Source organism: Cavia porcellus, unplaced genomic scaffold (assembly GCF_034190915.1).
Source record: "Cavia porcellus strain 051 isolate PalLab524CR breed Dunkin Hartley unplaced genomic scaffold, mCavPor4.1 scaffold_1, whole genome shotgun sequence".
Taxonomy (NCBI): Eukaryota; Metazoa; Chordata; class Mammalia; order Rodentia; family Caviidae; genus Cavia; species Cavia porcellus.
In genome coordinates this window covers 185,860,594-185,876,063 of record NW_026947484.1, presented here as the reverse complement: position 1 = coordinate 185,876,063, position 15,470 = coordinate 185,860,594, and the positions used below count along the sequence as shown (strand labels likewise).

Genomic DNA, 15,470 nt, shown 5'->3' with positions numbered 1-15,470 from the left:
TGGCTCGGTAGCATGCTAAACTTCACACATCTAACATGCAATTAAATCAGATATCAAATATATCTTCCCAATACCACAACTGTGCTCTTTGTATAATTACAGTAAGGGACATTACATTGTTCCTTACTGAATGAAGTTCCCTACTTGCTCCATACCATCTTGTATGAAATAGATTTTGAAAAATCATATATTAAAAGCAATGATTTTAAATTGATCACTGCAAAATAGTATGCCATTATCCAATGATGTTTTTATTTTTAATTCATTAATTAATTGAGCAAATTTGCTGAATACTAACTGCTCACCGAACCCTATGCTGGGTTCTAAGAACACAGTGGTAAGGAGAATGAGGTGGGATAATTAATAATACATAGCATAAGAATTACAGTTTTTAATTCCTTGATCCTACATTTGCTTTTGGTACTGGAAATCAAACTCATGACCTCACACTTGCCAGGCAGATGCTGTGCTGCTGAATCATATCCCTGGCCTATTAAGTCCTATAAAAGCAGTAACCTGGCAGGAATAAAACTTTGTTTTCAGAAATCAGGTGCACTTAAAATGTAAACATTTCACTGTGGAAATATCAGTGGTTTTTTTTTTTTTTTTTTTTTTTTTTTTTGTACAAGGGATTGAACTCACGATCTCACGTTTGCCAAACAGGCGCTTACACCGCTGAGCTAAAACCCTGGCCCAATATCAGTGTTTTCAACACTAGAAAACTGATCATTCTATGTGCAGTACATTTCACTGATGCCATAACTATTGTTTCATTCTTACTTGGTTTATCAGAGTACTTTCCAATTGCATAGGTAATATAGGAGGCATTGTAGATAATATAGAAGTAATGCAATAGATATTTCTCGTAAGTACACCACCCAGATAACAGAGCTGTGATATTTTCTGTATTGTGGTATATACATTGTGCTTAATTCCCTTCTATTTGTTTCTATTTGTAGCATGTAAGTACATATGTATACTACAAAACTGGAAATGTAGTACATGATTTCGTAGCCTGGATTATCAATTTCTCTTTTTCTTAAACGAAGTAGGTGCATTTTTTTATTATGAAAAGTTCAATATATATAAAGTTATCAATATAATAAAATGAATTTGCACTTTCAATGTTTGTAAACTCATGGCTTATAGAGGTAATAAATTTAGCAAAATGGCAAGATACAAAATCAACTCATAAAAAAATCAATAGTCAGTGATGGTCCCAGGGTGAAAATATCAGGAAAACAATACCATTTATGATAGCTTACAAAAGTTAAATACCAAGGAATCAAGCATATCAAGGAAAACTATGGTAGTCCGAAATAAAAACTATGGTACTTGAAGAAAGGGATTGAAGAGGAATTTTGATAAGTAAATGGCATCTCTTGTTCCTGAATAGGCAGAATCAATAGTGTCAAAACAGCCACACTACCAAGGGCAATATAAAAGTTTAATGCAATTCCTATCAAAATAACCTGGCTTTTCATTTAGCATTATATTTTGATTTTTAACATCTTCAAAGGCTCAGAATCATTTTTCAGGCTGTTTTGTTATAGCACGTAGGTAAATTATACCTCTTAATTATACTGAGCCTTTATATGGTTCCCAAGTTTCTGCAATGTTGAGTAAGCCTGCAGTGCATCTTTACAATAAATTGCTGCATGCACGTTTAGTTATTTAACTTGGACAGATTCCTAGGAATGGAAGTCAAAGATTCCTAGCAAGGGAAGTCAATGGGATCAACCCTTTTAAGTCTCTTGATAACAAATGACTAAACTAATTTATGGGTATATCAAAAACTTGTTTTCCAATAGTGCTGTATATTGGGGTTTGTCTTGCTGTGATGCCAATATTGAGAACTATTAAAAAATTTATAATGTGACGTGTAAACATATACTTTAATTACTGCTGTTTTCATTAATATTTCTTTGACCGTAAATAAAATTTATTTTTTGATTGACATTTTTTTTCTGAATTGCCATTCATAATTATTTTTTATTTGGTTTTAACTTTGCTTAATATATCCTTACTTGCTTCTCAAAAAGATTTAAAGCAGTTCAAAGGTCACAAAAATATATGACATAATATATGCCATAATTAAAAATAGGAGCTATGAGAAACAAACAAAAAGAAGCAAGAAATGAAGCTTAAAATGCACATGACAATCTGCTGTTCATGGACAAGAAACACATCATTGGTACTCAAACTTGACAAGAATTGTAATTATTATTATTTTGTGCCTTCTTGGTGTCAGATACACAAGGTGCTTTAGTTAATGCTGTGTTGAATGACTCCCAAAGTCTCTTGTTTTTAAAGCAGGGTCTTGAACTGATGGCTTTGTTGGGAAGTTTAGGAGGGAGGTCCAAATGGAAGGGAGTGAGGCTCCTGGAGGTGGGCTCACTAGGATTCCTGCCTGTCCTGTCTCTCTGGTTCCTTCCCCACTATGGGGAGATGAGGAGCTCTGTGTCATGGTGTGCTCTCTACCGTGATGCTGTGTCTCATCATGATCCCAAAACATAGTTTCAAAAGATCATGGACTGAAGCATCTGAAACCATGAGCCAAGATAAATCTTTTTTCTTTTTAAATTTTTGTGCTAGGCATTTTGGCACAGTAACAGAAAACGGACTAACACACTCGGATTATTTCATTTAGTTCCCATAACTGCTTAATGGGGGAGGTATTAACTTTGTTGGCAATAGTGCCTGACTTGTGCAGAGTGGCCAGTGAGCCTTACTAATAGTAAGTATCTCAAATGTCTAGAGAAGAACAAATCCTCTGAGTCTTTTTTAAAGATTGGTATATATAAACATATAACCAAAACACGTATAAGAACATGATTCAGCAGTAACTAAATAAAAATTATGAAAATCCCATTGGGACTTTTGAGTAGACTGGCTTTCCTTTTTTTTTCCTTTCTTAAGTTTAACCAGCCTCTTAAATATAACCAAGAAAATTTTGACATCCCTGAAAATTTAATCTTCCAATTTGGTAATATGACTATTTCTTATAGAGAAATTTTAATGTACTTATACAATACAGTTCTTACACAGAACAATTCTACATCTTATTGTAAATTTCTATTTCTAAGATAAACAGGGGTATTATTCTTGTTGCATTTTCTATCTGGAAATATGTGGACCTGTAGGAAACTCAGTTCTGCCCAGACTATTATATTTCTGAGGTTTTTCTTTTGAGAAGTTTTATCTCTAAAATGTCTGCTAATTAAAATCCTCTGCATTGTTACCCATTTTATATTCACATGAATCCACGTTTTCCTGGGCAGTCATTTGCTGATTTAGGAAGAACAATAAAGGTAGTTTTTATTGTTTTGGAAAACATTTCTCCTTTCCTACCAGGGAGAGACGGTGTCCTTAGCTTTAATATTTCTGGATGAAGTCTGCTCTTGCCCTCACGGCAGGTCTGTTGAATTTTTAATGTTCAGTTGAATGTATCTCAGGGTTATTTTTTCTAAAGCTGGGCTGTCTTTTGTCTGTACAGCCCCAATACCCTCTCATTCTTGCGAAGGAGCCGACTTGTTATTTTCTTCTTCTTTTTAATATAACAAGTCCTGACTTACGAACATTGGAGTTGAAAACTTTCGCAGACATGAATGGACGTCAAACTAGGAACATTCCTTGATGTGAACAGTTGCGAAGGAGCTCATGTGTCTGCCTTTCCATTTTATGGTACCTGTAAAAGTAAACCTAGCTTATTTACAGTATTTGTGTATGTGTGTTGGACTTTTATGCTTTACTTTGTATATTTGTATCAAAAGTGTACAAGATTTACTTTGTCAGATTTATAAATCTGATTTACCAGGGTCCTCTGGGAATGGAACTTGGGGACTTACATGTTAGAGATTCAGGAAAAAGGGAGTATTTTAAGTGAGAATCTGGAAAAGACATACTATTACTGTCCATTGAAATCAGCAAATAGTTCATTTTGAATCCTCATTTTGTCCCTTTATCTGGGCCAATTTGACTCTGTGAGGCAAAGTGGGACTTTATTTTCCATTGTACTTTGTGACTTGTGGTTTTTTAAATCCTGTTTTATATGGTGCTACAGTGGATGCCAATGGCTGGAAGCTTCCAAAAATTCCCAGATCCACATTTTAGACCACAAACCCAAGTGTAGACCTCACTGGATAAAAATAATACTGTAAGTTGGGCTCCGTGGCACATACCTGCAATCCCAGCACTTGGGGAAGTTGAAGAAGGAGACTCAGAAGTTCAAGTCCTGCCTGAATAATTTAGTGAGAACCTGCCTCAGAATAAAAACTGAAAAGGAATTGGTGTTATAATTCAGTGTAAAGGCCCTGGGATCAGTCTCTAGTACCAGCAAACAAAAAGTACAAAACAAAAGTACAAACTGGTTTCTGCCTACCTATCAATCATCCCAAAATGCTAAAAGGAAATGACTTTGGGCGAGAAGTCACTAGGTGTCTGATTCTGTCTTTCTCTACTTCTGCTTTAGGTGAAGTGAATAGTGCTAGCTTTATATTGAGAAAATATCCAAATAAGCTCTATTCCATGTGTAACTCATAAATTCCTGCTTACATGGTCTCATGCTTCAAGATCTCACCTGTTCTGAAGAATAGAGCTTGCTTCTTAGGGGGTAAGGCTGTGTGAAGCTAAATATACTACTTTTAGTATAAAATAAATTATTCTGGCAAAAACAACTAAATGAAGACAGAATGATCTTGAATTCATTTGCACAGTCTCTCTTCCATCAGCAACAAGAGTTTGTCTTTTCCCTAGTCTTTTATCCAGCAGGAAAAAAATTTAAACCTCTTAGCTGCTGCAAAATTCAGCGAGTTATGTGCAGCCTTTTGCTTTTAATTTTATTTCTGCTTCAAGGTGGTTGGTAAAAGCCAGTGAAATTCTGCCCTGAGATGGTGATAAATTCTTATCCTCCTAATGTTTAATACTTTTTTGTGTTTTATTGTGTTAAATACATGGCTTGCCTAGTAGACAATTGTGATAAACAGGAAAAATGAATCTATGACAATTAGATAGATAAATAACAGGGTTACAGATATTGCTGCTGCTTCGACTCAATTTTCATATGGTCTCCATAAACACAGATCATCACAACAAATCTTACTTTTCCAGTCAACGTATTTTTGTTTAAACACATTTTCCTGTTGAAATGTTTTATAATCCAAGACTGGTATTTTAAAAAAAGCAAACCATGGCAAAAATTGGACTAGAGACACAAAATTAGAAAAATCATTTTAATTTTTAAAATATTATATACAACAGAGAAGTAGTTTAAGAAAAAAGTATATGAAGTTCTAGGGAATCCACCTTTCAGCTTTGAGGTACTTAAGTGGCTTCTAACACTAGAAGATATCATTTTTTTTTGGAGGGGGGCAGTGTCTTGCTGTGCAGTTCAGGCTGGACTCAACCCTCTAAGGAGCCCAGGCTTGCCTTGAACTCAACCTTCTGCCTCAGCCTTCCAAGTGCTGGGATTGCAGGAATGTGCCATCATGCTAATGAAACATCAATTCTTTAGGGTACATTATTTTTTCTATTTAAAATTATTAATTAAATTTATTTTAATTGTTATATAAAACAATGTATGTTTGTTTGTGTATGTGTTGTGCAAATAAATCAGGATAAATGTGCATTTCTTCAAAGATTTATCATTTCTTTATAGTGGAAATGTTTAAATTCCTTTCTTTCAGTTTTTTGAAATATGTAGTTTATGACTGTGTCTGTAGTCACTCAACTTTGCCAGAGCACACTAGACCTTCTTACTCTGAATTATAATTTAGCATCCATTAATAAACCTGAACATGTAAAATTATTCTAGGGAGATTCTCAGTTTTGGGGCACACAATTATAAAAAAGAGACTTGAAGAGTTCATCCCAAGATAATTATGAGAAGAATTACAAGAGAAGGATGCAGGTGTTCATGAGTATCAAGGCCAGGAAAATTTGCTTGAGACTGGTTAGTTGTGTAGTGAGTAGTAAAAACGAGAAGAAAAAGGCAGAAACTACATGGTATTCTATATTTAACAGATGGAGAATATGGAGAGAAATCACGCAGTGAGGCAGGGGTGGAGGAAATGTCAGAAGGTGACTGATATTCCATGTAAAAAGTCACCTCTCATTCTGATTTGGGAGATTTTCAGCTTTCAGCAGAAAAAAAAAAATGGTCCCAAACAAGCACAAGAGATCTTTGACTTCTATGTATGTGATAAATCCTCCTTCACCAGAACTGAAGTGCTACACAATAAATTTGAACAGTGACAATGGAATTTTAAAAAATTTTGGAAAAAAATCAAATCATAGAAGCCTAGTTTCATTGGACATGAAAACACACACACATTCACACCCATAAACATACACATACACATATATGTACACACATACACATACATGTAGGTACACATAATTCTTAATTTTCTTGGTTTGGACAGGGCACCGCTCTATCTCTGCCTTCTGTGATAACCAGGGCAAGAATCTCAGCATGGCAACTAAGATGATACCTGACACTTCCTTAAAAGCCAAAACTTAGACATTGACCACTATCTGATAATCTGAGCAAATATTTTGCAGATAACAATATGTAATATAATAACCATTGTTAATTTCCTATCGTCTTGTTTTGAAATTCTGTATTATATTAATTTTTTTTATTGGTACCGGGAATCAAACTCACGACTGCCTGCTTGCAAGGCAGGTGCTTATGCCCCTGAGCCCCATTTTAATTGTTTTTTTAAAATTCTCTTTAAAATAAAAAAGATTAAACAACCTCAGGCACTGAAAAAAAATTCAATCAATGCAGCGATTTTTAAGGACATGGTTTTGTTACAAGACACATTTTTTTTCTACCTCATTTTTATTTTGTAATACATTGGGGCTCCTTATTCAAGGTGTCTTTTTTCCAACAGTATATTTTTTTCTCCCTGTAACCTTCCCCCTTGGGGATCTCCCACTCCTCTAGGGCTTTATCACACAATACCACTTTCTCACTCAGAATTCTCACTAGCTTCATTCTCATTTCTGAACTCTTGACCTCATGTTTCCAAATACCTGTTAAATTTCATCTTGTAATGGATTAATTAATGGTCAGTTTAGGTAGAAATACCCAGCTGGCGTTAGCATGGTTCTGGGTGTGGAAGATCCGCCCTTGGACTGTTGCCAGAATGGTGTGAAAGGAGAGAATGGGAGGTGAAGATGGATGCTGCGGATTTCTCCCTGATATGAACTTGGCCATTCTCATCATTTGAGGAGCTCCAGTCTCTGCTGTCCCCAGGATGGCTGCTGTTTGCTTTGGCGGAACTCTTGTCTTTCCCTTTGTCTTGAGAGTCGCTCCCTGGCCCCAGTGCAGAACTCACAGCCTTCTGGCACAGACTTTCTAGCTTCCTCCACTGGTTCTAGCTCCTTTTGGGCGCAGATCCTTGACAGGGACTTGTATGAGACATTGCTGTGGGCTCTTGACCTTTGGCGAGACTTGTGTGGGACATTGCTGAGGGATTCAGGTCCTTGGCTGGATTCTTCTAATGTCTAGCATGTGGACAGATCTTTTTCACTCTTCTGCATTTGAATTATTGGGTGAATATTATAAGATAATCCTGTAAATTTATGTATCATCTATTAAATCTATTCCCTTGCAATCCCTGACTGCTACAACCTGTATATTCAAAAGATTATAAAATGCCACGAATCAGACTAATCAGATCAATGTGTATTATGCCAATATACTGCTTTTTCCCTACATCCTTGGACCACAACATGATTTTCTCAGACACTCAGGACTATAACTTTGGAGTTATATGTTGCCTTTTCTGTGCTTGCTAATTTGATTATCCATTCAGTATAACTTTAACTTTTTTCTTTCTCTTCTAATCTGCTTGTGTGTTTCTGCCAAAGTGGACATGCTGAATGAATCTCTCTCCACTGTGCTGTTGCAGTGTTCAAAAATGGCACTGCGGTTCCATTATCAGAAGTAGTTCACTTTTGTTTGCTTGACATCAGAGATCCTCTGTTACTACAATTACACCTGCTTTTTCTCAGACTTAGAATTCTCCTCCATTCCCTACTGCAGAGACTGGCTAACTCGAATGCCTTACAGTTTTTCTCAGTGTGCTTCCTCCTTTCCACTTCCTTTTCTTGGAATGTTGTTCTTTTTCTCCTGATGTACACATCCAATTCCCAGTATTTTTCGAGAATAACAATAAATTTTACCTTGTGCATTTGTGTATTCCTCCCATTGCTTGAGTTGAAGGTGATTATCCTCTCTTGAATTTAGCAGCATTGATTCCATTTCTAAACTTGGGCATGTTTATGACTTTCTAAATTATTTTGCTTTTTATTTATGCTTTTTTTCTCCTGTACTTAACTGCAGCCAATTCATGACTTATTTAAGTCTGAACTTCTCTATTTCATGTAGTGTAAGAAAAAGATAGAGCTTTCCATAAGAAATTATCATTGGTAGGAGAGAAAAATAGTAGTGCAAATAATTACAATATGCTTAAGAATAAATGCTGAATGATCAAAGGGTTTGGAAATTCTCACATTACCTCTCAGTGGGAAGGTGAGGATAGTATAGAAATTACATAACACCATGTGTCTGGATGAAAACTGTAAAATCCTGTCACCAACAATTCTTCCTATGAGTCCAGGTGTCAAAAATAGATAAGTACTTGATGTGGCTAAGCAATCTGAGTGCCTTTATATACAAAAAGCCCTCTAAATGAGAGGTTTTAAACATGTGTTTTCAACAGATAGATATACATGTATTTTCTGAATCTTCATTGTTAATTCTTTCATTATCTCAAGTTGAAAATAGTTTAGATTTAGGTTTGCCCCACTTAAGAACTGATCAGTTATACCATAAAACTGACATTGTCCAGTGTTTAATTTTGGGTTAACTTCCCAAAATTTCACTTTTTAAATTTTGGTACAGTTGGTGATGGAATGATTATTCCTTTTTTGGTTAAAAATTGTTTTACTGCTCTGTATTGCGTATCTGCCTGAAAAACCATATGGTTTATTTGTCTGATTTTCTTTTTGTTCTTTAGTCACTGCTTTAACTTTTTCATGCATAACATCGATGAGCTAATTTTAGCAATCCTTTCTTCTAATGAATGAAACTAGTCAGAATTGTGTTCTGCTTTTTACATAAGATAATGCTCTAGAATCTGCATACCATGCACATATTAGATTGTTTTTGTACTAAATTGGACTATTCAGTTTCCATTTTGAGTTTGTAATTTAGAAGTCACATTGGCAAGATTTTTGCAAAAAATCTGCATAAGTCTCTAGCAAGCCTGTGAATCTTTAAGAGATCTATAGGACTGCTGGGGAAAAGGATGAACAGAGAATGCTAATGCTGCTCCTGAGTGTGAATGCAGGTATAGCACCAAAGTCTGTTTTTGTGATGATATGCTTATTTATGCTAATGATATTATTTGTGTTCTTTGAATTCCAGTGCATAACATATATCCCTCAGTGTTTATTAAGAAGAAAAACAGGGCGAGGGATTTAGCTTTGTGGTAGAGTACTTAGAGCCAGCATGTGTGAGGGCTTGGATTTAAACAAAACAAAACAAAACATGTATGTGTGTGTGTGTGTGTGTGTGTGTGTGTGTGTATAGTATATGAAAGCAATAAAATTTCTTCCCTAGTTAATGAGGTGTCATTTATCACTTAAAATTATTAGTAGTATATGGGTTAAATTCCTCATGTTCTTTTGGTTACAAAACAGACCTTTACATCCCCAATGAAAACTGTCTTTTCCGAAGCTGCCACTAAGCTTCTGGGTCACTCCACCAGTTGTTGAAGACAGTTGTAGATCGCCTTTTCATTAACCTTCTATGAAGTTAATCTTAGATGTTTAATATAAGTTTAAAGTAAATCTTTCAGTGCCTTGGGTCACTGTGGTAAGAAGTGTCTGAATCTGATGGGTTCTTTACCATTCAAAAGACTCAGTTCAGCTCCAGCTGCTTTGAATATGGTGTGGACTGAGGGCACTCACTGAATTGGACCCTTTTTCAAACTCTGCTCATTGTGTGCTGCACACTGGAGTGCAGCTCTGGTCAGGCGTTACCTATGTCCTCTCCCGTCAGGGTTACTGTACTCCCTTTAGCCCCATTCCAATGGCCCTGGGCTTTCACAGCCCTCTTCTCACTATTCCCAGTGGGCGGAATGGATTCTTCATAGACTCAGTCACTGAAAGGGACCCGGTTTTAATCCATGGAGAAGATAGATATTGCTGTTTTCATTTGATTGTCACCAGGCTTTACCTGTTTACCTGTACTGTCCCTTCCCTCTAGTCCAGGAAAGAGGTGTCGAAGATAGCAAAGGCAGCCTAGATAGTTATAGTTTCTTTTATATCTCTGCATGTTCTAATATGATTGCTTCAACACTTTTCTCAACCCAAAGCTAGAAATGTATAACTTTCCTTACTCTATGAGAATAAACTGACATTGGCTAATGCTACCACCCCAGTCCAGCACTTCTTATTTAGTTGCTGCTGAGATTCCTGGCAGCTGACTTTGAAGTGCTTAGGATAATTATATTAATTCTTTCTTTTTTACTATTTTAATGGCAAAGGTCATAGTTTTTTTTAAAATTAGATCCGTATTTTTTAAAATATGGATCTTCTTATTTCATTTCCATTAATTACCAAGAACTAATTAATCAGTTTTTGTTGTCTTCTTGGGGTAAAAATATTACTTTGGAAAACTGTTCCCTGATAACTATTCTCTCAGATATTAAGTAACATGAAACTGCACAGTAGACTTTTTAAAGAGAAATACAGTACTTTCTCTAGAAGAAAAACTCCCTAAAATTCCTCACTCCTTTATCTTATTTAATAAAACAATAAAACACTTGGTTGAACCAGGCTACAGACTGTTGAACGCTAGCCTCTGTAACTGACTGAGAGAATACTCTTGCATTAGATGAAGAAGATAAGTACACTATACAATAAGATACAACATATGGGTTACTGTAGGCAACAAGGAAATTCAGGGTAAAAGGAAATGTTACCTTAGGGTCATGTATTCCAGAAAGTTCTTCATAGATCTTCTCACCTACCATGACAGCAGCCAAGTTTGCTGTATATGTGGAAAGACAAAACATACAGAAAATAGCCCAAAGGTTCATTAGAAATCTTCCAGTCCAACATTTTGGAGGTTTCATGGCTACTGTTCTACCAAACAAGAGGGCATAACAAACATTCAAGGCTGACGAGAAAGAGAACACTTTGCTTCTGTTTCGGCCCTTGGGAGTCATACCGAAAGGACTCTTCCATTCGTACAGAGTGAGAAAAATGGCAGTGATGTGCAGAGCAACAAAAATCCCCAGCCACATCGTCCAGTGGAGTGGCCACATGAAGGCTCCAATGGGAGCTGCTGTGTCTCGGGTCCTCACTAAGATGCCCAAGCTGGTGGAGAAGAAAGGACTGGTGAAATCTATCACTTGGCTGCGTGCAGTATTAATGCTGAAGGAAGTGACCGCCATGTGGGCAGTCCCATTCAGAAGATCACCCACCAGCCCAGTCCAGTGGCCATTTTTCCAGGCTCCGTATTTTCCATCCCCAACAATATAAAGGTCAAAGTCAAAATTCATGTCTTCTGCTAGTTTCTCTAGCAAATCAATGCAATATCCGTAGCAACACTTCTTGAATTTTATTGGCACTGTATCATTACTGCTATGGAGACTAGTGAATAGGCTGTCCAATACGGATGAGTCATTAGTCATCGGGTCTAGACAGAGCTGCCCTGCAGGACACAAGCCTTCATCATCTACTTCCCTTGTGAAGACAAACGGGTGTTCAATCAGGGTAACTACTCTTAAATGTAGTTTGCTTGAGTGCTGAAAGTGAGCTTTGTGCCTCTGGGCCTGCTCTGGCCATATTCCATAGTCCATGACAATCCTGCCTCCCTGCCAGCTGCCCAAGCGTGTCCACATGGGCTTTCCCATAGGGTCATGTTGCAGGTTCCAGATGAAAAAGTTGTTTTCTGAGCTGACGATGGTAGAACCTTTTACTTTGATGGAGCCACTGAGGCCTCTGAAAGTGGTGTTGGCAAGAAACCTGGCAAGGAAGAGCAAAGGCAAAGAGTGAGGAAAAGAAGTGAGGATACAGGCAGGAAGAAGCACTCATCTCTGCTTCTCTGTCTTAATAAAAAGAAAATCTCTCCTATTACACAGGCATTGGCTGTATTTTCCTCAACAATTAATAGCAAGAGTAGTCCTACGTCACTGAACTAATGCAGTCTCACCCTTGGATTTTAACAGTCTGTCCAGGTGCTTGAATTAATCTTATGCCAAATATTTTAAGTTCTTAAGAAATGGGTTAACTGTTTTATGTTATAAAGTGTTACGTTCTTTTATATCTTTCCAAGTTATGAAGACTGTGAGAATTTTATCATGTTCTGTTCCTACTGTGTTTGATTGTGACTAAAATCTGCACAATAAGTTTTTTGGTGCGAGAGTGAGTTTTAGTAAATATGCTTAAGAATTGCCTCCTTAACATTAGAGGTAACCGAGTCTTGTTACCAGTGTTTCTCCTTGTAGAGTAGAAACAACGAACACCTCTGTTCTCATGCGGTTCGTGGAGCTGCATGTTGAAAGTGGTGGAATAACAATAACAAAAAGATGATAAACAGACTTGAGTTCTCAGGATTGCCCCAGGCTTTCCTCCTTCATCATTAGAGAAAAACAATTAGCCTTGGCTCCAGAGAGAGCTTCTGTCGGAAGTCAAAGAAAGGAAAACTACCAACAAAATGACACACTGACTTCTAACCCTATAACGAGGTCAATTTCAGTGTATGTCTGGCATGGACTCTACAAGAAAATTCTCGGTGATAACCTCGGTGATAACCTCTTGGAAAGATAGAAAATAGGAGGTAACACATCCTGGTAGCATTTCTACATGCTTATGGCCTCATGTCAGTATAAAAGCCTTGGATTTGGCATCAGACCCATTGGCATTTGAATATTGACATAGCTACCTGCTAGCACTGACCTTGGGTTTACTTAACTACATTTTTAATAATTTTTTGTCTTTTATTAATACATATTTGTAGTTCATAATAGTTATATTCATTGTAGGGAATTGGTTTATGCATAAAACTCATCTTAATTGTTTTTATCTCTTTCCAGTCCCATTCCTCTGCCTGTTTTAAATTTCTTGGTTCTCTTCCCTTTTGCAAAAAATGTATGTCCTGGTATCCCAGTATCTATCTATCTATCTTTCATTTTGCTTTTTAATTTGTTTATATTTTGGATTTCTTATATGAGAGCAAAGTATTTAAATTTGTGTGTCTGATTTATTTCATGAAATATTATATTCTTAACTCTAGGCTTCAGCTTTGTCCTCAGCAAAATAGGAGAAATAATCCTTCCTCCGTTGCAAGTGAAATCATGCTTGTGAAGCCTGTACCACACTTTCTGATGTGCAACATATAGTTTACCTATTATTTAATATCATTCAAGTTTTTTTTTTTAAATCAAAGCCATCTCCTGGTCATTTTTTCAAATCTTTTATTAGGATTTTTCTAATAAAATGGAGATAAAAAACTGTAATAAGAAAAAAATCATAACAAGTCAAGACATATTTCAAATTAAAAGAAATTAAATTGAATTGTGGAATGTGCCATAGTAGGTATTTTAAAAAACTAGGAGACACAAGTCTAAGTGCTTAGCAAAACAGATTCATCCAGCAGCACATATTACTCCATAATTTACAAATGCAAATAAAAGTAATAAGAAATTATAGTGCCACAGAAGGGGCATAGAAAAATCAAGAAGTGTGAAGTACATACTAATTTTTATTAGAGATAAATGTAAATCACATCTGAAGAGGCTCCTCTCACTGAGTGCAATGAAACTTCATTTTGGTAGATTGCTTGTAAGAGCAATTATTCATGCTAGCACTCCCTGGTGGGGCTCTGCCACTTAAAATAAATTCTATTTTGCAACGAATAAAGAAGTCCCAGCTATCTTAAACTTAGAACAGTTTTCTGCTTCTTCAGAGAAGCAAAGAGCCAAATCATTAAAATACACAGATGAATCAACTCATAATTTCCCAGGGACTGATAAGAAAATGACATTCAGATTTCCTAAAACATATATACACAATTGCTGACATAACTGAGGGATTAAAGAGGCTAGTAGTAGGTAGATTAATTTCACGAAGTCATTTTAGTGACCAGGAAAGTGACGTGAAAGTTGTAGAAAGAGGAGGCTTTCATTATTTGAAGAATATTTGGGACTTAATGATCATAGATCTTTAAGTGGATGCACCTTTGAGGGATCTCATTAAATGTATACTTAAACCTTTCCAGAAAAAGGCATGAGAGCTCTTTAGAATCTTTCACAGTTTATGTAGATCCTTCATTTCAGTAAAGCCTATTTATCATGATCACTGTTAACATGTAAGATGGCTGGGACAGAAGGACGGTGCTCAGCTGTCTTTGAGGCAAGCATTTGTCAAATAAAAGCAAATCCATCAGGATCTGAATCTCTCCAAGTCTCCCAGCCTTGAAAGCCCAGTGCTTGTTTCACTGGCACTGAGATACTGGGTCCCAGATAATCCCCTTCATGATAAATTATTTGTGTCTATTTTATTTTAGTCTTAACAGTGAGAATAAATTAAAATACTCTCATGAATGATTTATTTATAGTCATCTTATGTATTTGCAATATAACAATGGTGGGTAGCAAAGTTAAATGGCCACATTCTATTTGTTAATGGATTAAAACACTGAGATTCTGTTTTTGCTTAAATTTAATTCTAACATTTTCCTTTTTATCTTGTCCTACACCCAAGTAAAAAAAGAAATTGATCATAAATAATTTTATTAGCAAGATAAATGGATACAAGTACCTGGCACTATTCTTAGCAATTGTAGCTACAGAGATGAGACATTCACTGGAGTTGAGGGGCTGAGTCGATTTATGGGGAGAAAGGAAGTGAAGCAATTTAAACCAGTGTAACTATTGTGAGATTGGAGGCACACCCAGGCCACCAGAAAACTTTATCCCTTATGCATTTCACTCCAGTGTGCCAAGGAAGGTTGCTTGAAGGAGAGGCGGGGACAGCAGAACTGAGTCCTGAAGAAAGAACCCTAGTTACCTAAGAGAAGCTGGGAAGTGATGGTGTCAACCCAGGAAAACGATGGAGACAACCATGGGAAAAATATGTGCACAAAGTTTATGGAAAGAGCAGGTTATGTGTGATGCATTGTGAGAAGTAAGAGTGGAGATGAGGGTGGACACTGAATTACATCAGAGCTGAGGTCATAGTGAAGGCAAAAGAAGAACCACTGAGATTTTGTTTAGGGAGGAACATGAGCATCAGAATTAATTTTTAAATAAGTACTTGCTAGCCATATAGCAAATAATTTAAAAGTAGTAATTCATTCTTTCCTTTGCTTCTGTTCTTTCTTTTCCGCTACTTATAAGGTAGTAGCCAGAGAAGTGGGGAAGCTATGGTACAATTGAGAGATAGTC

At 36.4% G+C, this 15,470-nt stretch overlaps 1 protein-coding gene across 1 annotated transcript in view; it reads right to left on the bottom strand.

Annotated features, from left to right (window-relative positions):
* The window catches only part of Grin3a (glutamate ionotropic receptor NMDA type subunit 3A), a 162,262-nt gene that overhangs the window by 89,503 nt on the left and 57,289 nt on the right, over positions 1-15,470 (bottom strand). Inside the window, exon 3 of the mRNA XM_005004116.4 lies at positions 11,001-12,048. Within this exon, the coding sequence (XP_005004173.1) occupies positions 11,001-12,048 (1,048 nt within the window). The remainder of the gene's footprint in view (positions 1-11,000; positions 12,049-15,470) is intronic.